Source organism: Nyctereutes procyonoides, unplaced genomic scaffold (genome assembly GCF_905146905.1).
Source record: "Nyctereutes procyonoides isolate TBG_1078 unplaced genomic scaffold, NYPRO_anot_genome, whole genome shotgun sequence".
Classification (NCBI taxonomy): domain Eukaryota; kingdom Metazoa; phylum Chordata; class Mammalia; order Carnivora; family Canidae; genus Nyctereutes; species Nyctereutes procyonoides.
The window spans coordinates 1,446,185-1,469,628 of NW_026575046.1; the positions used below are offsets into that span (position 1 = coordinate 1,446,185).

The following is a 23,444-nucleotide window of genomic DNA, read 5'->3' on the forward strand; positions in this document are numbered from 1 at the left end:
ATGAAAAACAACGCAGGGGAGGAGAACAGAATCATGTGTAATAGGGAGAGGGGACAGCCTCTCAGGAGGCTCCCCCAATGAGCGACACAACGTCGGTGTTTATAGCATCTGGCGTTACACATGAGCAATGACAGGAAACATCTCGTTCGACCACAGAGTCAGCAAGCACCGTGAGCCTGGGGAATACGGTCGACATCTCGGTCATGAGCTTGCATTTCAATCAGATGACCCCTGGATGGCAGGTAACCCAGGCCTACAAACGGCGGAGATGCCCTCTGTTGGTTGGTCAATAGCCCATCTTCTAGGGACACCTGGGGAGCCCAGGGGTTGAGCGTCTGCCTTCGGCCCAGGGCATGACCCTGGAGTCCCGGGATCGAGTCCCACGTCGGTCTCCCTGCATGGAGCCTGCTTCTCCCTCCTCCTGTGTCTCTGCCTCTCTCTGTGTCTCAGGATTGAATAAATAAAATCTTAAAAAAATAAAATAAAATAACCCATCTTCTAGAAACAACCCCAACCGTGCAGTCAGCTACATCAGAACCTCCAACCTGCCACACCCACAAGGGCCTGGCTGTGCTCATCAAGGAGAACATACGTCCTTTAGCAAATGGTGTTTGCTTCCAGAAGCCTGGCAAAGCACAAGAATGAATCAAGGTATCACCCTGCGGACGGTGGTCACACTCAGTCAATATGGGGCTGAAACGTCATCTCCTTGGCGGCCTGCAATCAGAGTCCACTCCGAGGCTCTTCCAGGGTTGTCTTTTCTCTTCGTGGTTCTCATCTCGCTTTCTACCTGTGTACTGATCCGCTGGTGCCTTTGTTTACAGCCTGCACTTCCCGACACCAAACTGCAGGTTACGTGAGGGAAGGGCTCACTCTCTCCGGCTCGCTGGTGATGCTCCAGCACTAGATCACTACCTGGTGATAGCCGGTGCTCAATCAGTACTTTTTTGCATTGTTGTTCATTCAATATTTATTTAATAAATAAGTCAGTTAACATAATTATTAGGCACACGATGAATGTAATCCATCCTAACGCCACTGTACAAAAGGCCTGTTGGGGTGATGTGTTTGTTCAGGTCAAAGAGGACAAAGAGAATGGTGCCCTGGCCAACTCCTGCATCCTCATCTCCAGAGGAGTGGCAGCAGGTGTACCTCCCTCAAGCCTCAGTGGACACACTTGTGAGGAAAGCCATACCAACACCCAGGAGCGGTCCCGGCTTCTTATGAGGCATCTGCAAGGTTTTTTAAAGATTGTATTCATGTAGTTGAGACAGAGCACGAGCAGCGGGGAGGAGAAGTAGACCCCTGCTGAGCAGGGAGCCCAACTGGGGGGCTCGATCCCAGGACCCGAGGTCATGACCTGAGCCAAAGGCAGACGCTTAACTGACTGAGCCACCCGGCCGCCCCGGCATCTGGGAGTTTTAACTAGAAGCCGAAGATCGACATTGACAATCTAGGGACTACAGCCCAAGAATGGTTCTTTTGCCAACAGCCATGCTCTTGAGCCATAGGTGCGCGGCAGCCATGGGCCCGTAGGCCTCAGGACATGCACCAGGTAACCGTGCACACAGCAGAGGTTTATGGGCAGCAAGGAGCTGAGAGCTGGCACACGCACAGCACCTCATACACGGCATTAATACGCAAACACGGGGGCGCCTGCGTGGCTGAGTCCCTTAAGCATCCGACTCTTGATTTCAGCCCAGGTCATGATCTCAGGGTCCGGGGATGGAGCCCTGCGTCAGAGTCCGTGTTCAGCACGGAGTCAGCTTGACATTCTCTCCCTCTCTGTCTCCCCCTGCCCCCACTAGTGCTTGCACAACACTCTCTCTCTCTCCCTAAAATAAATCTTTAAAAAATATACAAACGTGTCAGCTTTTCAGCTATATTGTGGTATTAAAAGTAAAAAAACTCAATAGAAATGATCCATTTTGATAAAGAAAACCCGTTGTTCAATAATACTGTTCACTAGTGTCCACCAGTGAATTAAAAAAAAAAAAACGAAAGCAATTTTTAGATATTTTCCATTTCCATTGGAGTCTATTTTAAAATCTATCCTAATAAATAAAACTCGAGCTGAAGATGAAACTTTGTTGTTAAATATCTTCAACTACTTAGATATCATTTTTAAGAAAAAGTTGGAAGTCTTACTACACCATTTTCTCATGAACTGTTGAAAGTCTCTCACTAAAACTTTCCGATGTCGTACACACGACATCAATGCAGCTTTTGTTCTGGATTTACAAGAAGGTTTTTGGGAGCTAAATTCGAAAGGCAGACCAAGGAACCACAGATTCCCACAGAGATGCACGTGTAGATGAAATGCGGTTCCCCTGCCGAGGCAGAGCCCGCGACACGCACGCGGGAGGCGCAGGAACGCAAGTGTGCAAGGAGCTCGTGCATGTCCCCCTCCAGCTCACGGCCGTCTCCCCCGCGTCCAAAGGTGGATCTGGGGTCCATGCGCTGGGAGCCACCGAGGCCCAGACACTGCCTGCAACATGCCTCCAAAGGGCGGCCTCCGTCCTCACTTCCACGTTTGGCTTTTATTACCCACGAAAACATCAGCTTTTTAAAACGCTGGGCGCGTGCATGTTTTCTGTGAACACCCAGGAGAGCTTGAGAGAGAAGGTCAGCAGCTCTGTTAGAGATCGTCCTGGTAACAACCGAAGCCTTGAGCTGTGACAACCCGCAGATGCACGGAAGAGATCACGGCCGCTTCGACAGGTCTTGGGGTTGTTTCAGCAAACACGGGTACCATGTGTAATTCAGGCGCATTTGAAAGCGTTTCTGCCTTGAATGGTAAATGCATTTTTTAAGATCTTATTTATTTATTCCTGAGACACCCAGAGAGGGAGGCAGAGACCCAGGCAGAGGGAGAAGCCGGCTCCCTGCGGGGACCCGATATAGGACTCGATCCTGGGACCCCGGGGTCACGCCCTGAGCCCAAGGTATAGACTCTCAACTGCTGAGCCCCTGGGGGCCCCATGCCAAGAATTCTTCTTATGAAAGGTTTTCTGGGACAGACTTCGACTCGTCATTTGAAAGAAGGTTGTGTTACCCTCCGCTGGGTGTTAAGCACCTCGTCCCGAGCAGAAGTAGGCAGATGCGAGCCCTCACTACTGAGGGCACAAGGCCCCTTCTAACAAAAGGGACTTAACAAACTGGCTCATTTGATGGTGGCACAGAAGGGAGCGTGACGTGTGCAGCGAATGCCCGAGGCCACCGCGGGGAGCTTGGAGGGTCGGCAAGTCGTGGGGAGGCCGGTCAGTAGGCTGGCTCCAGATTCTCGGGCTCCCCCAAGGCACGGTGGGACCCACAGAGCAAAATCTGCACACCGACCGGCAGACTACCATCGGCGATTCCGGCCCTTGGGAGCGTTAGGGTTTTGCCTCCTAGGTTTGTCATGCTCACTCTTTCAACACCGAATGGCACGCGGTTCCGAGAAAAAGGGGTCAGGAGGCTCGGATGTGGGTCGTGCTGCCGCCAGCTCCCTGCAGAGCCTGGGGACCCGGTTTCTTCATCTGTCAATGAGGTGGTTAAAGCGGAGCAAAGATCTCCCCATTTCCTATTTCATCATACAGGTGCCTTCTTTGGAAAGGCTTCAGCCTATTTCATCATACAGGTGCCTTCTTTGGAAAGGTTTACTAGGTCAGAGCCGGCTCAGCTTGGTCACAGGCACAAGTATGTTCTGGAGGCAGAAACCGGTTAGTGCCCTCAGAGGCTACGGAACTCAGGGTCCCAGGCGGCCTCAGTGGATCCGCTCTCTCAGGCCTTGGCTGCAATCCGCTACTCCGGGCCGCACTGCTCTCAGGCCACACGGCCCAGCAGAGCCCGAGCACAGGCGCCGGGACGGCTTCTTGGGAGCCGACGAGCAGACGGGCACCCAGGGCGCGCTAGGCTCCAGTCCGAATCTAAACCGTCAACCGGCCCGACGCTGTCTCAACTCGGAGCCTCCTGTCCGGCCAGGTCAAGGTATTAGCTGAGTGCTGTGCTGACAACGTCAAGGCACCAATTCTCTCTGCCTTTGGACTGGTTGAGGCGCAGCCTCTTCTAGGATCTGCTGTGTTCACGCAAAGCCAGGCCAGCTGTGGGACCTGGCCCCCGGCCCCCGGCCCCCCAGGGCACCACTCAGCCCACCTACAGCCTCCCTGGGCAGCCCTGGGCCCCACGCCTGCTGTTTTCCGAGCGAGTACCCTTGGGATGCACACAGACGCCCTGTGGCAACTCCCGCAGCTAGCGAGCAGACCACAAGCGCCAGACGCAGCTTTTATGTCGCACGCAGGTACTGGGATGAAGGCACGGAAAGGCCTTTCGGGACACGGCATGAAAGCCGGAGGGACCGCTCTGAGCGTGCCCTGAAGATCTCAAGCACATGGTCCAGGCCCTGCTCCCCTGCATACCGAGAAGGCATGGCCGGGTGGCCACAGCCACTGGAGATCACCTGGGAGAGATCAGGCCCTGGAGAAGCACGGAAGAGGTCAAGCACACAGGGAGGGCAATGCTTCAAAACTCTGAGGCGAAAAAAAAAATTAGAAAAAAAAAAACTCTGAGGCGGAGTCATTCCCGGCCCAGAACCCTCGACCGAGCCCAACTTCCCAGCAATCAGAGGGAAGAGTGGGATCCAGGTGTTTTCCACACGCAAGTCCTCAAAACACGGGCTTGCTTTGGACTCTCTCAAAGCCAGGGAAGGTGCTCTCTCCAGGACGAGGAGCTCACCGAGAAAGGGTCTAGCGACAGAGGGAAAAAAACCAAAAGAAGAACTCAAATCAACATGAGAAACTCTTAAGCCACCATGAATATTCTCAAGGAGAAGGAACGGGAGCTCCCCCCCGCTCCCCCCCCCCCCCCCCGTGCAGGCCGCTAGCTTTCCCGTGACCCCATTTTCCGCCTGGATCCTGTAACGGAGGCCCCAGCACATGGGAGGAGGAGCGGGTGACGACGGTGTGGATGTCCCACGGGGACAGGAGGCCCGGGGGACGACAGACGGGACTGGAACAGGAGCGTGGGCGCTCCGGCAGGGGCGGCTGCAGGGAGAGGTACAGAGGAGGGAGGCTCAGGCGCCGGCCTGATAGGTTTGCCCTCTACCGAAGGGAGTCTCCTAGAAATGTTGGAGAGTCAAAAGGATCAAATAGAACAAACACGCTAAGAGTAACAGCAAAATAAAGTCATCCTAGAAAGGAACGGTGACTGGGCCACTCTCCGAGGCTCACGCATGGATAAGGCTCACACGGCCCGCGACTGAACCCCAAGTTACAGCATCACTGCAGCAGACGGAGGACGGAAGGGTGTCTGTGTGGGGGCTGGGAGGGAAAAAACGACGTAGCTAAGTCAGGAAATGGCATCTAAAAAAAAGCAGAAACCAAAAGGCCTTGTAATACGTCTGGTGACAGATGTTAACTAGACGTGCAGCGGTGATCACTTTGCAACAGACACAAATATCCAATCTTTAGGTGGATTACCTGAAACTAATACATTATATGTCAATCATATCTCAAAAAAATTCAAGAAATTGCTTATGATTGTAAAAAAAATAAAATAAAATAAAATAGGAAAGGCATTCTAAGGATATTATTTAGAAAAGCCTAACTAGACCGAAAAAGCAGAAAAAATAACAATCGTTGCTTTGAGAAACAGGGCCGGGACCCGGGGAGAGGCGGGACGAGACACGGCTGTGTTTTATTAAAAGTCTGGTGGAATTCATTGATCAGAGAGAGAAAGGCGTTTGGGGGTACACAAGACAGTGGTCGACTTCCACGTGTGGGATTCTCATCATTTACTACGTATTCGGTAATTGTAGGGTTTCTCTTCGACCCAGGTACAACTCCACAAAGTTCTAATACGTTGCTAAGAATCAGAAGAAATACACAGTAAAATAAAATACTTTCAAACTGTGCACAGGGCCACGGAAGCCCCCGGCAGGGCGGCAACTGGAATCAACGGGAGGTCCCCGTGCGGCCTGGAGCCTCCGGGGGGGCCTGGGGCCGGGGCCACCGCAGAGCTCGGGGCCGTGCACACGAGCCGCGGGAGAAGCGGGAGAGGCTGGGGCGCCTGGGCCCTCCTGACCGCCTCCGGCCCCAGCAGCGGCGCCCCGCGTCAGCCCAGCCTCACCTGGGGCGGGACACCGTGCTCCCCGGCCACGGGAGGTCATCTCCCAGGCAGTTACAAGTCGCCCCGTCCCCCGTCCCCCACGGTGTGGCCTCCTGAGCGGACGCACGAGTCCACCTGACATCTCACCTGCAGACCCAGAGCCTCCCCCGAGCCCAGAGGGCCACGCCAAGGGGACCCGAAGCTGGGCCGTGTGACGTCTCGGACAAACGCACATGCAGTTTGCGTGATCAACGCCGAAGCTGAGATACCCGGGCGCAGAGAGGCGCTGCGGGTGAAGGCCGCCGGTGGTGCTGGCACTTTCCTGGGAACAATGAACGGACTTCTTTGGCTCACGCGGCCACATCTGGCTGTGGGGGGGCAGCCGGGACTGCGACAAGTGCTTTCCCCGCCAGGCCGAGGCTGAGCCACACGCAGTCGCGCCTCCCTTTACGTGGCCATCGCCCCCTTCCTGGGGAAGACGATGCAAGGAGCCTGGCCGGACAACCTGTCACCTTGGGGCAAGGGCCCTCGGGGCCCCGTCACCACGGCGCTCCTGAGAACCGGGGCAACGGCACCCGGCTGGGCGGCACGAGACTTGGGGGAGAGGGCAAGTGCGGCCTGCGCCCAGCAGAGCGCGGCGCGGCCGTCGTCAACATCAGCGGCCACCGCAGGCAGCGTGAAGCGACACCCTGCGAGGCTACGGCACAGGGCGCCCACATGTGTCCCACGAAAGCCGTCTCGTTGCACAGGAGCCAAACCGGGTTATCCAGAGCCCGGTGTGAACCAGCCCAGGGGCTCCCCCTGCTTCATCGCGTATCTTCCCAGTGACGGGCTGGCCCAGGCACCTGCCCCCCCCCACCTCCCGTCTGGACCGGGCAAGGGGCCCCACCGGGATCCCCCGGCACCGCCCCCGTCCTTCTGGACACGGAAAGATCCCCCGCACGTAAGTGGAGCTCTGCAGGGAACAAAGAGCAGCACGGAGGAGATTTCCGAAGCGTCTCTGAGAAGAGCGAAGCGGTTCACGCCTCTAGAAGCCTGTGATGATGCGTGGACACCGCGGGCGCATCTGCTCTCGCCTCTGTAAGCAAATGGGAACCGTCCCTCAAAACGTTCCTGTCAAAGTGACAAGCACAGGGGGGACCAAGACTAGGGTACACCTCGGCGGAAATTGGTTTAGGAGCCGGAGACGAAAATACAGGAAGGAGCCTGGCGCAAGTGGATCCACGGAAGAAACGGCTACGCGTGAATAAAGCCAAGAAAACAATGTGCCCGAGACGCCCCCAAGATTCGGGGTTTCCTGCAAGCCTTCCCCACGACAGCTGCACCCCCTCTGCCCCGCAACGCCTTCCACGGCTGCTCCTCCTCCTTCAAACGGAGACTAGCTGCCACTACACGCGGCTCCCGGCCACCTCTGGCCACCTCCGGCCACCCCCGGCCACCTCCCGGCCACCTCCAGGCACCTCCCGGCCACCTCCGGGCCACCTCCAGGGCACCCCCTGGGCACATCCCGGGCACCTCCCGGCCACTTCGGGGCACCTCCCGGCCACCTCCGGGCACTCCATCCTTCCCCGACATCCTCAGGCATCTGAGGAGGAGGGGCCTCCCCCAGAGTCCCTGTCGCCCCTCCTGTCCCACGTCCTCACCCTCCGTCTCCGGTGCCTGTAGCCCCACCAGCCCCAGGGTCGCTCAGAGCCCCGCCGCGGTGTCACGGCAGCTGGAGAACGGTTCAGAGGGGACGGGCAGACCCAGGATGCACCTGCCACCTTCAGGTTATGCCCACAGGCTGGGCCGCTCAGCCCGGTCACCTTCTCTGTCACGTCGACACCGCGCCCCGAGGGACACGGCCAGGAGGGGCCAGGAGGACGGGGTGAGAATCCGCCCCTGCTGCGCGCACCCGAGGCGCGGGGAGCACCTGCCCCTGGAGCGCTCCCGCACCCTGAGAGAGCACCTGACCTCCCTGCTGCCCGGCACCGCCCCCCGGGACCCCCACTCCAGCGCTCCGGGGCTGCCTCTGGGCACCCCCCTGGGCGAGGACAGGCCCTCCTCCAGCTACCCAGGAAGTGCTCCCGTGGGACCCCCGCAGCCCCTGCACCCTAGGAAGTGCTCCCGCGGGAACTCCCAGTCTCTTGCACCCCCAGGAAGTGCTCCCACGGGAATCCCCGCTCTCCTGCACCCCAGGAAGTGCTCCCACAGGAATCCCAGCCCCCTGCACCCCCAGGAAGTGCTCCCGCAGGACCCCCACAGCTTCCCTGTACCCCAGGGAGTGCTCCTGCAGGAACCCCCAGTCCCCTGCACCCCAGGAAATGCTCCCGTGGGAACCCCCAGACCCCCTGCACCCCAGGAAGTGCTCCTGCAGGACCCCCACAGCACCCTTGCACCCCAGGAAGTGCTCCTGCGGGAACCCCAGGCCACCTGCACCCCCAGTTACCCCCAAAGCTGTACTGCAACCATGTGTCCCCGGAGTATCCGCCCATGGAGCTAACCCCGTACGGACTCACTTGCACAACTCCACTTGGTGTCCACAAGCACATCAAATTCCACATCCCAAAACTGGGGAGGTGCCCCTCCTTCCCCGCGGCCCCACCCTGCTGAGGCTCGGGGACCCTCACGCTGGTTCACGCCAGCCACTCCTCCTGGGTCCCGCACCTCGTTCTCCCCACCCCAACATCACCTGCAGAGGCCCCCCTGAATCCATCTCCTCCTCCCCACCACCACCTGCTCCCCCTCCCCTGAAGCTCCGCGCTGGGCTGTGGTCCCAGGCCCTCGCTCCCCTACTTCATCCAGGGAGACCCATAAAAGCCTAAAACACAGAATCTGGCACAACTGCCGAGTTCAAAAGTGGAGTTCTGGGCTAAACAGGTGGCGTCTCCCCCTCGTCACCCAGTGGCAGCGCACTGGGCCCCCAGACCAGCCCACCCCACCCAGGGCCTCTGCACACACCACCTCCTCTGGAACACCCCCCACCCAGAAGGAGCTGCCCGGATCACCCCGGTCCTTCCCGAGGTGCCAGCACCGGCCTGTCCCTCCCGTCCCTTGTCCCTGCCTCAGCTTCCTCCGTAGGCCCAGCCGCTTCCAGCGTCTTGCACGCTCACTTCTTCCCTCTGCCATTTCCACCCCGGAATGCCGGCGCCACGAGAATACGGGGACCCCACGCACACGTTTTGTGTCCGCTGCTGCACGTCTGGCACCTAAAGCACTGTCGGTAGAGCAGACACCCGGTAATGCCGCACGTTGCAATAAAAGTGTCGGAAGAAAGGGTCTAACATGATCGTATTTACACCCGAGCAAGAGATGGCAACCGCTCTACCCGACGTAGTCCGAGTTCCCCGGCACGGCCCACAGTAACCCCTTCATCAGCTGGCCCAACGTCTCCTCCCAGGGTCACCTCTGCACCCCGGAGCCCATAAAACAACTCCTCCCCCTCCTTCCTTTCCCTTCCCCCACCTGCAGAAGGGGACTCGATGAGCGCCCCGGGTCCAGCGCCCCTGAATTAGCGGAGGCCCCAGCACGTAACAGCTGCCCAGCGCGTGCGGACGCCCTCTGACCTCACCTGCGGCCCACCCTGTCCCCACACACCCCTTATTTGTCAACGAGGGGAAATCCTATCGCTTCTTCCTGGCCCGTGCGTGATGATTTAGTGTGCACAGCGCAGCCTTGGCTCAGGATCATCTGCTTGCGAATCTGTCTCCCACCAGGGGTCCGATGTGTCCGCCACTGCATTTCCAGCAGCGAGTGATCATGGTACACCTCATTCACGTGTACTCACTTGAATCCGTCCGGCGACTGAAAAACAGTCATGCACAGCAGGGGTCAACGGGGGGAAAAAGAACAGGAAAGAAGCTGAGGTACGGTTATTACTCAAATAGCATAATCATACGATTGTGCAAAATCGCTAAAGATGAGCTCTGTGGTTATTAGAGAGGAAAACCTGATGGGTTTCTAGAATGAGTATTAATCTGGTAAAAAAAAAAAAAAAAAAAAAAAAAAAAAAACAAAACAAAAAAAAACAGCCGTGTTCCTTCGGTGCACGACCAGGTGCTCAGCAGCCTCACGGGAGCTCAGGAAAGAGCCGCCGTGTCCGGGACCGTTGCCTCTCTGTTTTGCAAGACTGGTCTTCGTGGGCCCCACCGAGTCAGGCGGGGGAAATACCCTCTCGTCCAGCTCCGTTCTCCGAACCCGTGGGCCATCTAACAATGTTTCAGGGCCCACGCTGGTTCCGGGCATCCAAGAATAATCCTCTAAATCCACGCTCCCCAGAATGTACCTTAGCGTAGGCGGGGGAGTCCCCCCAGGCTGACCACATTTGGTGCTTACCCCCGTCTACCCCGGGGCTTGTCCCCCACTGTTCACCTTGCTTTTACAAGTCTATCTTCTCTTCTTGGTCTACAGGGTAAGCCCCAGAGCTTTCGGTGACTTCCCACCCTCCCGACCTCCGCGATTCCTAAACTGTAAGGCTCTGGAGACCGCGGCATAGGACTCAGAGTTGTGCCGCCCTGTTTCAACCGGTTCACTGCACCCGCCCTGCCTCCGAGAGCCCCCCCCCCCCGCCCTCCGGGACAAGCACGAGCCCGGGCTTCTGGTATCCCCCCGGCCGGCAGCTGGCGGGCCCGGGCCCGGAGCAGGCACCCCGCCACAGCTGCCCAGCCCCCAGCCGGAGCGGAGATAACGGAGGACCGTGGCCTAGACTGTCAGGCTAAAGAAAAAAGAAAAAAGAAAAAGAAAAGAAAAAGAAAAAGTCCCTCCCGATACAGAAGCAACATTCTTCCAACATAATTATTTTCGCCCTAGGCTGAAATCACTAAGCATGATTCCGTGATATTGCAAAATGTGACCCCTAGTTGTTGGCTTTCATAATCCGTCTTCTCCTTAGAGTGATACAATAGAACAAAAGCAAACAAACAAAAACCACTAAATTCGTTGAGAGAGGGCATGGCTCCGTGACCCAGCCCTGTGACCACGGCCTAAGACTGTGCTACCCAATACGGTAGCCACTGGCCGCATGTGGCTATTTAAACTTCAAATATATTTTAAAATACAGTTCCTGAGTCAAACTAGCCACATTTCATATGCTCAACAGCCACAAGAGGCTACACCAGATGGTACAAATGTAGCATATTTCCATCCTGCAAATACTCTACTGAACGGTGCAGGTCAAAGCCACTCTTTGATCGTTCAATTATCCTACAAGCCTCAGTTTCTTCTAGTGTAAAACGGGAACGATACCTGCCTTTCCAAGTTGCTGTAAGATTTAGATAAGGTGAGAAATCTGAATGTCCTTGGTAGTTCAGTACAGCTCTACACACTGTGACTGTGTAGTCATCTACACATACGTGTAATACAGAATAAGAGTCCAACGACCGTCAATAATGGGGGCAACGGGAGTTACTATCAATCAGAATAAAGAAAGTCTATCTCAGGCTGGGTGAATGCTGCCCAGGAAGGGCGGGGGTGGGTCAGGCCATCTCAGGAATGCTGCATTCAGGAGGAAGACAGATCAGGTGAAGCAGGTCCAGAGGAGTCTGGAAAACAGTGGGGGAAGGAGCCCCCGGGATTCCTCAGCTGGGGGGAAAGGACTCAGCAGGAGCAAGAGGAGAATGCATCTTGAAACAAAGGATTGTCTTAGAAAGGGGGTGTGGATCTTGGGCAGCTGCAGAGATGATCAAGAGGGGGGCTGAATTCATGCTAAGGAAAATATTTACCGTTCAGTTGTCGCCAACGGCAATGCTGCCTTATGGAGAAGAGGGCCTGTGCTCCCAGAAAGCGGGATCCAAGGCAGCGGTTCTCATATTTGTGCATCAGGTCACCTAGGGAACTGGAGGAAATTGAGCTGCTTTGGTCCCACCTCCAGGGCTCCTGGTCCAGTAGGCGTGGGGGGAGCCCACGGTCTTGGCCTCTAACTAGCGTCCAGGTGATGCCCTTGACGGTGCCCGTCTGAGACCACTCTTTGGGGGCCCCGACTGCAATGCAAGCCGGAAGAACCCATCGGTGACTGTGGAGCGGGGGCTCTTGGAACCAAGTGGGAGTTGGACTTTGCTACTCTCGGAACCAAGCCTTCAGGGCAGCGCTGCAAGGACGCCCAGTGGGTCGGGCATCGCGGACAGCACGGACGTCCAACCCGACGAGACACAGAAGGCAGAGTCCCACAGGTCTCCAGGCAGGTACACCCTGTGCGGCCACCTCAAGCAAACCACTTTCTTGCACTTTTGCTATTTACACAAACGACACGTATAGCCATCTGGCAACGCCGCGTGCCCTGAAGGGACCGGCCTGTGCAAAGACGTTCCGTATGCCACAGTCTCCCGCGGCCGGCTCAAAACCAAATCACCAGGGCAGCCTGACCCAAGAGGGTGGCACCCAATCTCAGTGTTCTGGCCAGCAAGGAGACTAAGAGGAGGGGCTTCCGTCGCTTGCCTATGCAAGGCGACTGCCACGTGCCCGGACGAAACACAGGTCACAGCTTGCCCCTACCCTCGGCAAAAACAGACCCTACACCCAAAGACCTGTGCCTGGAGTTTTCGATAGTTTGATTCGTCATAGCCGACCTTGAAAAGAACCCAGATGAACGTCACCTCGCAAGTGGATAAACAAGTCGTGGCACATCCCCCAAGGGGCGTACTGGATAACGACAAAAGGGAGTAATGGATGGACACAAGAGGGATGGATCTCAAAACCCGGTGCTCAGTGCACCAAGCCAGACACAGAAGACAGCGTGTTATATGGTGTCGTTGATATGAAACCTTGGGGAAGACAGATCTGATCTATAGTGACGTAAAGCAGATCAGTCCCCGGACGTGGTCCTGACTCCAGTCTTCTGGAGTGATGGAGCGTTCTAGATCCTGATTGCCGCACGGTTCCCCAGGCGTATACACTCGGCCGTACACTGGAACTGTGCGCATCTCAAGTATACTGCACAAAGTTAATCCCTTAAAAACAAAAATAAATGGGCGTTGTCTGCCTCTCTGGGTTCATCCTGTTTTATACTGGACTTAAAAGTGGTGTCCCTGACGGCCTCTGAGAGGAGACTTGGGTGGCCAGGGGCAGGCGTGGGAAAGAGATCTTCAAGTGTTTACCATTCTGTACTTTTAAACTTTTGAACTGCGAGGAGGCATTAGCGATTTCTTAAAATAAGTAAATTTAAAAATAAGAAAAAAGAATTTTAGAAACATGTTCTTTGTGGGTTAGGATGAGGAGGACACAGCCCTAAGGCTCTTGGGCCATTACTCATTCTATTTCAGGTTGTGGAAATCCTGCTTCTTGAGACAGCACTAGGTACGGTCTGTGTTTTATCAAACTCCTTGGAGCTGTGCGTCGATGCCATTTTTTTTTTAGCATTATTTAGTATTCTAGCATTTTTCATAAAATATATCATAGATAAGAACACAGGCACACGGAGTTTTAAAGTAATCAGAACTCAGGACGCCTGGATGGGTCAGTCGGTTAAGCGTCTGCCTCCGGCTCAGGTCTTGACCCCCGGGTCCTGGGATCGAGCGTCACATCGGGCTCCCTGCTCCGCGGGGAGCCTGCTTCTCCCTCTCTCTCTGCCTCCCTCTCTCCATCTGTCTTTCAGGAATAAACAAAGTCTTTAAAAAATAATAAACAGAACTTGAATGTCATGTAACTACCACCTGAGTCAAAACATAGAACACTGCCTGCACCCCAGAACTTTCCACGTGCGCCTCTACGGTCATACTTTCCCACTCCTTCCAGGGATAAACAGTCTCTTGATTTTAGGGATAAGAATCTCTTTCTAGGGGCACCTGGGTGGCTCAGTCAGTCAAGCATCCAACTCTGGATTTCTGCTCAGGTCATGATCTCGGGGTTTTGGGATCGAGGCCCATGTTGGGCTCTGCGCTGAGCGTGGAGCCTGCTTACGATTCTCTCTCTCTCTCTCTCCCTCCGCCCCTCCCCCACCTTTCCTTCCATCTCTTAAAAAATAAATGTCTTTCTAATCTCCTATGTGTATATCCCTAATCAAGACTGTTTAGTTTTACGCATTCTAAAACTTAAAAGACTGGATCATTCTACACATATCGTGTGCTTCTTTTGCACAAAGCTACATCTGTAAAATTCACCAATGGTGTTGCCTATAGCTGCAGTTTATATTCACTGTGATATAGTATTTTATGGTAGGAATGCATGTACCACAATTTACTCACCCATTAAAAGATTCATGGACACTTGGACTTTTTTTGGTCCATTGCCTATTAAAAAAAAAAAACCAAGTCCAAACACACAGTCTGACATTCAAGGTGACCATACTACCCCCAAATATGAGACCTGGCCAGTGCCATCTCCCTACTTTTCTCTACCAACCACTACCCGATTGTACCTGTTAAGTATATTGGTCAAAATATTATGAACAATTTCTTATGCCTGGAATGCTGCTGGCCTTCCATCAGACCTTTCCAACTCATTCCTGTCCATCAGGGTCTCGTTCCAGCCCAATTGCCCGATGAAGGCCCCACAATTTCTCCATTCACTATGCTGTCAAACCCCCAAAACCTCACCAAATGAATGATGCTTTCTGTTTCCACTCCCACACTTACTTCATGCAGCCTTGTTATACCCATTTGCTACGGCTGCGTCTCAGATTTTGTGCTAGTATACAGCACTAACATCTTACAGATAAAGGGCGGGTAAAAAACGTTAGAGCTTTTGAGCCCCAACTCAAGATCTTAAAAGCTACTGCTTGTATCAGGCACTAAATCATTCAAAAACATTTAAAAAGTTACTTTCCACAAAAATGCAATCACACCAACTAAAGAAGAAAAGAATCATCACTTTTACCTAAGACAAGATTTGGGTTCCTCATATTTCTAACACAATCTTTTATTCTCATAAAAAAGATAGAGTTTTAAAGTCTCTGGGACACAGAATGCCAGAGCTTCAGGTAAGTTAAGATCACTTGATAAGAAGCACACTATTTAAAGAAAATGATGACCTTGAAAATTGTTTTAATCCCAAAAGCCGGGGGGAAGGGGTGTAAAAAAACCTAACATTTTAATGGAATTAATGGATCAGAAATGACAATTGATAAGTATTTCAGTTGTTAATATAAAAAGAGCTCCCACAAATCAATAGGAATAAAAGCTCAATGGCACAACTAAAAATATGGACAAAGTTATTTATAAATAGACAATAATCCAAAGGAAAGATAATTATAACGGCTCTTGAACCTAAGAAAAAATTGTCCAATGCCAGAGAAATGCAAATTAAAACCAAATTTGGATACCCCTCTTCACCTACCTGATATGCAAGATCAGAAAGTTTGGTAAAACACTGTTAGCAAGGGGTCTAGAGACAGGCAGTCACACACATTGCTGGCTGGAATACAGATGTGTGGAACTCTAAGGAAATCCTATAATGATAACCATCAAAATTACACATGAACAGGGGCACATGGGGGGCTCGGTCGGGTGAGCACCCGGCTCTGGATTTCAGCTCAGGTCATGATCTCAGGGTCCCGGGATCCAGCTCCAGAGGGCTCCCTGCAGGGAGTCTTGCTCTCCCTCTGCCCTTTCCCCTGCTCACATGCTCTCTCTCTCTCAAATAAATAAATCAATTGCACAAAAAAAAAAAAAAAAATCACACGTGCACATTCTCTTGGACCCAATAACCCCACTTCTGGGAATCTATCCTACAGAAATGCTTAATATATGCAAGATAATGCATGTCCAAGGCCATTAGCTGTAACACTGAAACAGCAGAAGTTCGGAAAATGATTTGTGACATCCTTATGATGGAATTCTATGCGGCTGAAAAAGAACAAGGAAGTAATTGCCAAGACGTACAAGAACGGGAATAGCCCAAAGAGCATCCCACAACGTGCGTAGAATACTGCCTATTTTTGAAAATAGACACAAGCTGGAAAGATACAGAGGAAAGTAGTAACATTGGTTGCCTTTGGGAGAAAACTGGGTGGCCGGAGACCGGCATGGGAAAGAGATCTTCAAAGCCTGCGTCCTAGTGTAGCTTTAAATGTTTGAATTCTTGAGGCTATTCACTGTTTCTTAAGCAAATAAATGCAATTTAAAAGGAAGAGGATTTAAAAACATGTTCCTCGCTGGTAAAATGAGGGGCACACAGCCCTCGGATGCTTGGACTGTGCTCGCCTACTGCGGTATGTCCTCCCTGTTTGAGGGCTCCCAGAACTTCAGAACAGGACAAAGAAATCTGGAATAAACACTCGAAGCACAGCCAAGGTGTCCCAAGTGAGCTCCCATCCCGGGACGTGGTAAGACACAGCTCACTGGAAGAGGAGACGCAGACTAACCCAGATCAGCAGAAAGAAATCTCGAGTTGCTCCAGTTCACCCGGAAGGTGGCAAGCTGTGCGGGTTCTGTGCGCTTCACTTCCTGACTTTAAGGTCGATAAACCTGCGTCCTGCACCGAGGGGTCCCCTGCCAACCCCCGCAGGCCGTGCCCGGGCGGCTGATGCTCATCCGGAGGCCCCGGAGGCCGCGGCTGCAGACAAAGGGCCTCCGAGCGGATGACAGGCCGCGTCCCTCCCTCCCGGGGCCGCACCCTCCGCCCTCCGCGGGGAAGGCGCTTTCTGCAGAGGCAGACCCGCGGACCCAGGGGCTTTTCCGGACTCGTTCCTGCGGCTCCCATCTCGCGCCTCACCTGCGAGCGAGGCACACACCTGGGGCGGGGGGCCGCGGGCGCTGTACCTGAGCCACCTGCTTGCCTCGGTTTGCCCGCAGGGAGCCGTCAGCCCAGCCCTCCGGGGGATGCCAAAGCACCGTGCGGCGCCCACGCCGCGGCCCACGACGGCGGCGCCCCGGAGCGTGTGGCCGAGCCGGCCGGGCTGCGAGCCGGGCGCAGGGGCCTGCGGAGCTCGCGGGCGCGGAGTGGGCGAGCGGGCGACGCCCCAGCTCCGGAGGGCGCCGGGCACACCTGCAGGTCAGGCGCCTGGGCCCGCAGGCGCACGGAGGGCGGCAACCGTGCACCGGGAGGGGGGACGGGGCAACCGTGCACGGGGGGGGGGGGGAACGGGACAACGGTGCACCGGGGGGGGGGGGACGGGGCAACCGTGCACCGGGGGGGGGGGAACGGGGCAACGGTGCACCGGGGGGGGGACGGGGCAACCGTGCACCGGGGGGGGGGGGGAACGGGGCAACGGGGCGCCGGGAGGGGGGGGACGGGGCAACCGTGCACGGGGGGGGGGAACAGGGCAACGGTGCACCGGGAGGGGGGGTGCACGGGGGGGGGCAACCGAGCACCGGGGGTGGGGGCAACCGTGCACGGGGGGGGGCCGGCGGCAACTGTGCACGGGGGGGGGGGACGGGGCAACTGTGCACCGGGAGTGGGGGCAACCGTGCACGGGGGGGGGGGGACGGGGCAACTGTGCACCGGGAGGGGGGCAACCGTGCACCGGGAGGGGGGCCGGCGGCAACCGTGCACGCGGAGGCCCAAGGCGGGGCCGGGCCCCCCGCGCGCCCCAAGGTCACCCGCCGCCCCGGGGGGCGCCCCGCCGCGCTCACCAGAACAGCAGGTTGGCCGCCAGGAAGCCGAGCAGGCTGCGCCGCGGCCTCTTCCAGCTCAGCAGCTCGTCGGCGCGGCCGCCCAGCCACAGCCCGGGCTCCCCGAGCAGCCAGCTCACGGCGGCCGCCACCCCGCCCGCCGCCTCCGGCACCTGCAGCCCCGCGCCCGCCGCGCGCTCCTCGGGGGCGGCCCGGGGCGGCGGCGGGGCCCGCGGCGCCTGCTCTCCGGCCGCGGGAGCCGGACATCCCTCCGCGCCGAGCTCCGCGGGCGCCGGGCTCGCCATCTTCGCGGGCGGCCGGGCTCGGGCTCGGGCTCGGGCTCGGGCTCGGGCTCGGGCTCGGGCACGCGCGCCTGCGGTCGGCGCCGGGAGGGCGGCGGGTCCCCGCGCGGGGCGCGCACCGTGGGGCGCCGGCGGCCGGGGGCCTGGTGACGTCAGCCCCGCGGCGGCGGAGGGGCGGGGCGGGGCGCTCCCGGGAAGTGGGTGTGGCCAAGCCCGCCGGGGCGGGGCGTCGGCGGAGGGGGCGGGGCGGGGCGCTCCCAGGAAGTGGGTGTGGCCGAGACGGGGCGGGGCGGCGGCGGCGGGGGCGGGGCTACCGGGGAAGTGGGTGTGGCCAAGTCCGCACGGGGCGGGGCGGGGCGGCGGCGGAGGGGGCGGGGCCTGCGGTCCTGCCTGGGGGCGGCCGCGCAGCCAGGGGAGCGCAGAGGGTGGCGCGGCACCGGGGAGAAGAGTCGCCGAGGTCCCGCGAGCAAGGGGCGGCGGCCACAGGGGGCCCTGGGCCCTGGGTGGGGGGCGGGGGGCAGGCGGCCGGCTCGGACGTGGCGGCCCGGACCCAGGAGCCCTGACCCGAGGCCCCGACGCTGAGGCCCGGACCCGGGAGCCCTGATGCGGGAGCCTGGACGGGGAGGCCCCGACGGACGCGGAGGCCCAGACCCGGATGTGGAGGCCCCGACTGGGAGCCCAGACCCGGAGGCCCTGACGCGGGAGACCCCAACGCGGAGGCCTGGACCCGGATCCGGGAGCCTGAAACCAGAGGCCCCGACGCTGAGGCCCACACCCGGACGTTGAGGCCTGAACGTGGGATGCTGGATGGGGAGGCCCCAACGCCGAGGCCCAGACCTGGACGCAGGAGCCTGGACCCGGAGGCCCCAACGCTGATGCCCGCACCGGGATGCAGGGGCCTGGATGCGGGAGCCAGGACGAGGAGCCCCGATGCAGAGGCCCAGACCCGGATGTGGAGGCCCCACCTGGGAGCCTGGACCCAGAGGCCCGGACACGGGAGCCTGGATGGGGAGGCCCCAACGCGGAGGCCCGAACGCAGGAGTCTGGACAGGGAGGCCCTGACGTGTAGGCCTGGACCTGGCCCTGAGAGCCTGGATGGGGAGACCCGGACACTGAGGCCCACACCCAGACGTGGAGGCCTGGACACGATATCCGGGACGGGGAGGTCCCAACATGGAGGCCCGGACCGGACACAGAGGCCCGAACGCGGGAGGCTGGATGGGGAGGCCCAGAAGTGGAGGCCCAGACCCGGACGCAGAGGCCCGGACTGGGAGCCCGGACCCGGAGGCCCAGATGCGGGAGCCTAGACGGGGAGGCCCTGATGCGGAGACCCCGATGCGGAGGCCTGGACCCGGACCCGGGAGCCTGGACCCGGGAGCCTGAACCCGGAGGCCCCGACGCTGAGGCCCACACCCGGATGCGCAGGTCCGGACTGGGAGCCCGGACCTGGAGGCCCAGACACGGGAGCCTGGACGGGGAGGCCCCCATGCGGAGGCCCAGACCTGGACACAGAGGCCTGGACTGGGAGCCCAGATGCAGGAGCCCGTACACGGGCCCGAAGCTCGGCAGTGAGGAGGGGGCGACGGGGAAGCCGCTGCCGCGGGGCCTCCACAGCCCCGTGTTTGCGCGAGTGCGGGGGGAGCCACAGGGACTGCACTGACCCCGGTCACTGCGTTTTGCGCAGCCTCGGCCTTGACCCCGGGGGCGTCGGTGGCGCCGAGTGTCTGCCCCGTCCACCCGCCGGGAGCCCGTGTCGCGGCGCAGGGCTGGCTGCGGAGCAGGGACCGCCTTCTGCCCGGGGCACCCCGGGGATGCTCGCCTGCAAGGCCTGTCCACACCTCGCGGCACACACGCCCCAATGCACCGGTGTGCCTGCTGCAGGTGTGCGCCCTCGGCCGCGCTGGTGGCTTATGGGGACCTGTTCAAGTTCCCTTGGGGTGTGCTGAGCCCCAGGGAAAGGCTTCCGCCCTCAGGAAACCCCAGGCCGCGGGGGCTCAGCAGGTGCCCCCCACTGCCGGGCCTGAGAGCCTTAACTCCCATCACCCAGGTTAGGGAAGGAGAGGCAGAGCCGGGTTTCGGGCCGATTCATGACAATGGCATTGGCCAAATCTCGAGGAGGAGGGAGGCGAGGTGGTGGTTTCTGCCGGGAGACGAGGAGAAGGAGGTGCACGCGGGCGGGTACAGAGTTCCTGGGGGGCGTTGCGGCCCGCTGGGGCCTTGAAGGACGATCCACTAGCGGGGGGCAGTCTGGGTGCTTTCCTGCAAGCGCGGGGGGCTCCGCGAGCCCCACTTGCCCTTGAGGAGAATCTGACCACCGAGGCAAGCGGCCAGGGACGCCCTGATAAAGCATCGTGGAAACAATTCAGGTATTTTTTTCCAGAAAATAAAGACTCGCCTTTGCGGGGATGTTGGCCCTGCCGCACAAGCTTCCGTGTCAGCTGGCCTTGGGGGGCTTGGGCGCGGCCGGGTGGTGACATCCTGCCATCTCCCCTGCACTGCATCTGGAGGGCACCGGAGACCAGGGACCCGGTCATCCCCATCGACCAAACAGCGTGGACGTGGACGTGGACGTGCTGCTGGAAACACGGCTGCAAGACTCTCCGAGTTCCTTCGTCTCCCCGAGTTCTAATTGCCGTCGTCGGGGTCTGTGGAAGTGGTAGACGGTGTGGACAAGAAGGCACGTAAAGGCTAAACTTTTGTCACTGTGCGTGTTTTGTGCAGTAGGTTTTGTCTCTGTAGGGGACGTGGTCTCCTCCGTCCTACCCACCCGTAGCAGGTGGCCCGCGCGGGGCCACTCGCTCTTCCTTCTAAAGGAGCTGGGAAGCGTGCAAGGGGAGGGAAGAGAACGAGTGACTGGCTCTCACTCCAGAGGGCCACACAGACGTCAGGCCGGCCCTGGGTGGATGGAGGCGCCCCAGCAGCGCGTCTGTTTTGTCTTAATCCTGCAGTAGGGCCGTGACCCGAGTGGAGCGGCGCACGTAGAGGTTTGGGGCTGACGGTGAAGGGTCACCTTCTGTTCTCACCATCGCCTCTACTCCTTATTCCTCATCTTCCTCCATCTCCCCGCCACTGGGCAGGAGCACTGGAGAGCGGACTGCGGGCCGGAGAAGCGGGAACGTCGGCCACAGCGGCGACGCCCGGACGGCCCGAGACCCGGCTGAGCTTTCCAAGGCCCAGCTCGCTGGAGGGGAGGGGCGCGTCTGCCCTGGGTCCGCGGTGGGCGCCCGGGGTCGGAACGTCCCACCCGCAGTCGCCTGCGCCTGCCGAGCGTGGGGTCAGGGGTGCTCAGCACCGACGAGCAACCACGCACCTCAGCTGATGTCACACAACGGGGGTGGTTAAGGCCTCAGGGTGGTGATGGCGACCTGAGGTCCTACTGCACCTGGAGGGTCTCCCCGAAAGGGACTAGCCTCCTCGTGCACGTGCGCACAGCAAGGACAGCTCGGGGCGTTAACTTTTTTTTTTTTAATATTTTATTTACTCATGAGACACAGAGAGAGGCAGAGACACAGGCAGAGGGAGAAGCAGGCTCCCTGCAGGGACTCGAGCCCAGGACCCAGGGTCACGCCCTGGGCTGCAGGCAGGGGCCCCAGGACCCTAAGCTCCATCCGTCCCCACTGGGCCAGCACCTGCAGCCACCTGAGTGGGGCAGCTGTGCCTTGGTGCTACCTTGGAGGAGGTCGCCCAGAGGACGTGACTGCAGGTGCACCCACAGTGAGACCTGGGCAAATGCGGGCTCCCCCCGCCCCCGCCTGTCCTCGGAGGGTAGGTTTTGTCACGCCTTCCCATGGTAGGAGCCGTCTCAAGGACGCGGCCCCAAAGGGTGCTGTTGCATACGGCCTCTGTATGACCTTTAAGGTTTTGCGGACAGGTGTGGGGATCTTGCCCAAGACAAGCCTCGTCGGTTAGGTTCCTGCGTGTTCGGCCTGCCACCTGCCACCTGCCACCGGGTGGCCTGCCTCCGCCCCCGTCCTTGCCGTCCCTGTGGGGCGGGGGTGTTCAGGGTTCACCTGGGAAGCTTCCAGAGCTGGGAACCACCACCCTGGCCTGCAGCCTCCCACTTGGCACCCCCAAGCCCCTTGGTCCTGGTTCCGGCTTTGCAATTTTGTATCACTCATTCTTTGTTTCTTTGTTTACGGGCCATTACACACTCATTAGAGGCCGCTCGTGGGCTCCCAGTAAGGTGGGCTGGGCGCCCAGGTCACGGGCAGGGAGCCGAAGGAAGTGAGGTGGGGGGACTGGGGTTAGCCTGGAGGAGGACGAAACCAGCCTGGCCCAGAGAGGGGATTGGGGACAGGCCCGGCCTGGGGAAGGGAGCAGGCACGGGAGGGGAGGGGAGCCGGGACAGGCCCAAAGCTTGAGGACAGAGTGGGGCCAGCCCTCAGAAGGGCCCCCTCCGTGTGCTGCTAGGGACTTTGAGCCTGGGGGTCCGTGGGGGGCTTGCAGCACGAGGGTGTTTTAGAAAGCTGTGTGGACCGTGGGTGACAGCGCCGGGCAGGGCCTCGGGCAGGGCCTCGGGCAGCACCTTCTTGTTCACTGAGGCGAGCTGAGGGGGGCGGGGGGGCTGCCCTTGCACAGGTCTGTGGGGTCCCGGCGAGCCCGGATCCGGGCGGAGGGCAGGACCCGAGAGGCCAGGGTGGGTTCCTAGCACTGGCCCGAGCAGTGGCCTGCGTGCGACCTAGGACATGGGGGGGGGGGGGGCTGCAGGAGCTCGAGCTCCAGCCCGGGTGTCCTCTGGGCTAGAACCAGACCCGTGGGACGCCGTGACACGTCCACATGCGCCTTCAAGACGTGTGCTCCGCTCGTCACCTATGACCACCTTCAGTCCGTTAGGAATCAGGCACTAACGCTGGCGACCCTGTGGCCGGGCTGGTGGGCGAGGTGGCCCGGGTCATGGGGACCCTGTGGCCCGCGCGCGAGCGTTCAGCGTGCACCAGGGGGTGTTCGTGGGGACCGGAAGCTGCTTGGGACGTGTGTTCCATGAAGCGGCAGAGGAACCGTGAGGCACGTGTACCCCGCGCCGGGGCGGTGGGCGTGCGCAGGCCGGCGGTGGCCCTGCTGCGGCGGGTTCCCTGGGAGGCCCCGGCCCCTGCTGGCCTCCAGCACCTAGAGGCAGCGCGCTCCGCGGAGGAGGCCGGCCCGGCTCTTGGCCCGGAGGGGACGGAGGGGACAGAGGGACGCCCGATTCCCCGTCAGCCCTGCGGGCAGGACAAGCCGCCCACTCGCTCACATCATCGGGGGCCCAGGGCGCTCTGACAACGTAAGAGGACGCCCTCCTTGTGAGCGATGGGACGTGCGGTATGTAGGGCGACAAGCCCGACGCAGCCGTGTGCCCTCAACAAGAGGAAGTGTTGGCACATAGAGAGGCAAACGGGGAGGGAGCCGGGCAGCAAGGTGGCAGGTGGCGGGGTGTCAGTGGGGGGGTGGCCGACGTTCCTTACACTTTTCTATTTTTATTTTTTTTTCCTTGCACTTTTCTTTCAACTTTCTTGTGGGTTTGAAAATTGTCAAAAGAAAAAACAAATCTGTTTTAGAAGACCGAGAAAATAGGAAATCGAGAAAGTTCTTATAGTTTTGGTTTTTAAGAAGAGCATCC

General features: G+C 58.8%; 1 protein-coding gene across 2 annotated transcripts in view; it reads right to left on the bottom strand.

Annotated features, from left to right (window-relative positions):
* RETREG1 (reticulophagy regulator 1) overlaps window positions 1–17,911 on the bottom strand; it is a 112,394-nt gene extending 94,483 nt beyond the window's left edge. The window contains exon 1 of one of the 2 annotated variants that reach the window (XM_055325166.1): window positions 17,568–17,911. In XM_055325166.1, the coding sequence (XP_055181141.1) occupies window positions 17,568–17,851 (284 nt within the window). In that variant the 5' untranslated portion in view covers window positions 17,852–17,911. Of the gene's footprint in view, window positions 1–14,240; window positions 14,268–17,567 lie in introns of those variants that run through there. The other variant, XM_055325167.1, reaches the window with a different exon arrangement.
* Between the last annotated feature and the right edge of the window lie 5,533 nt (window positions 17,912–23,444).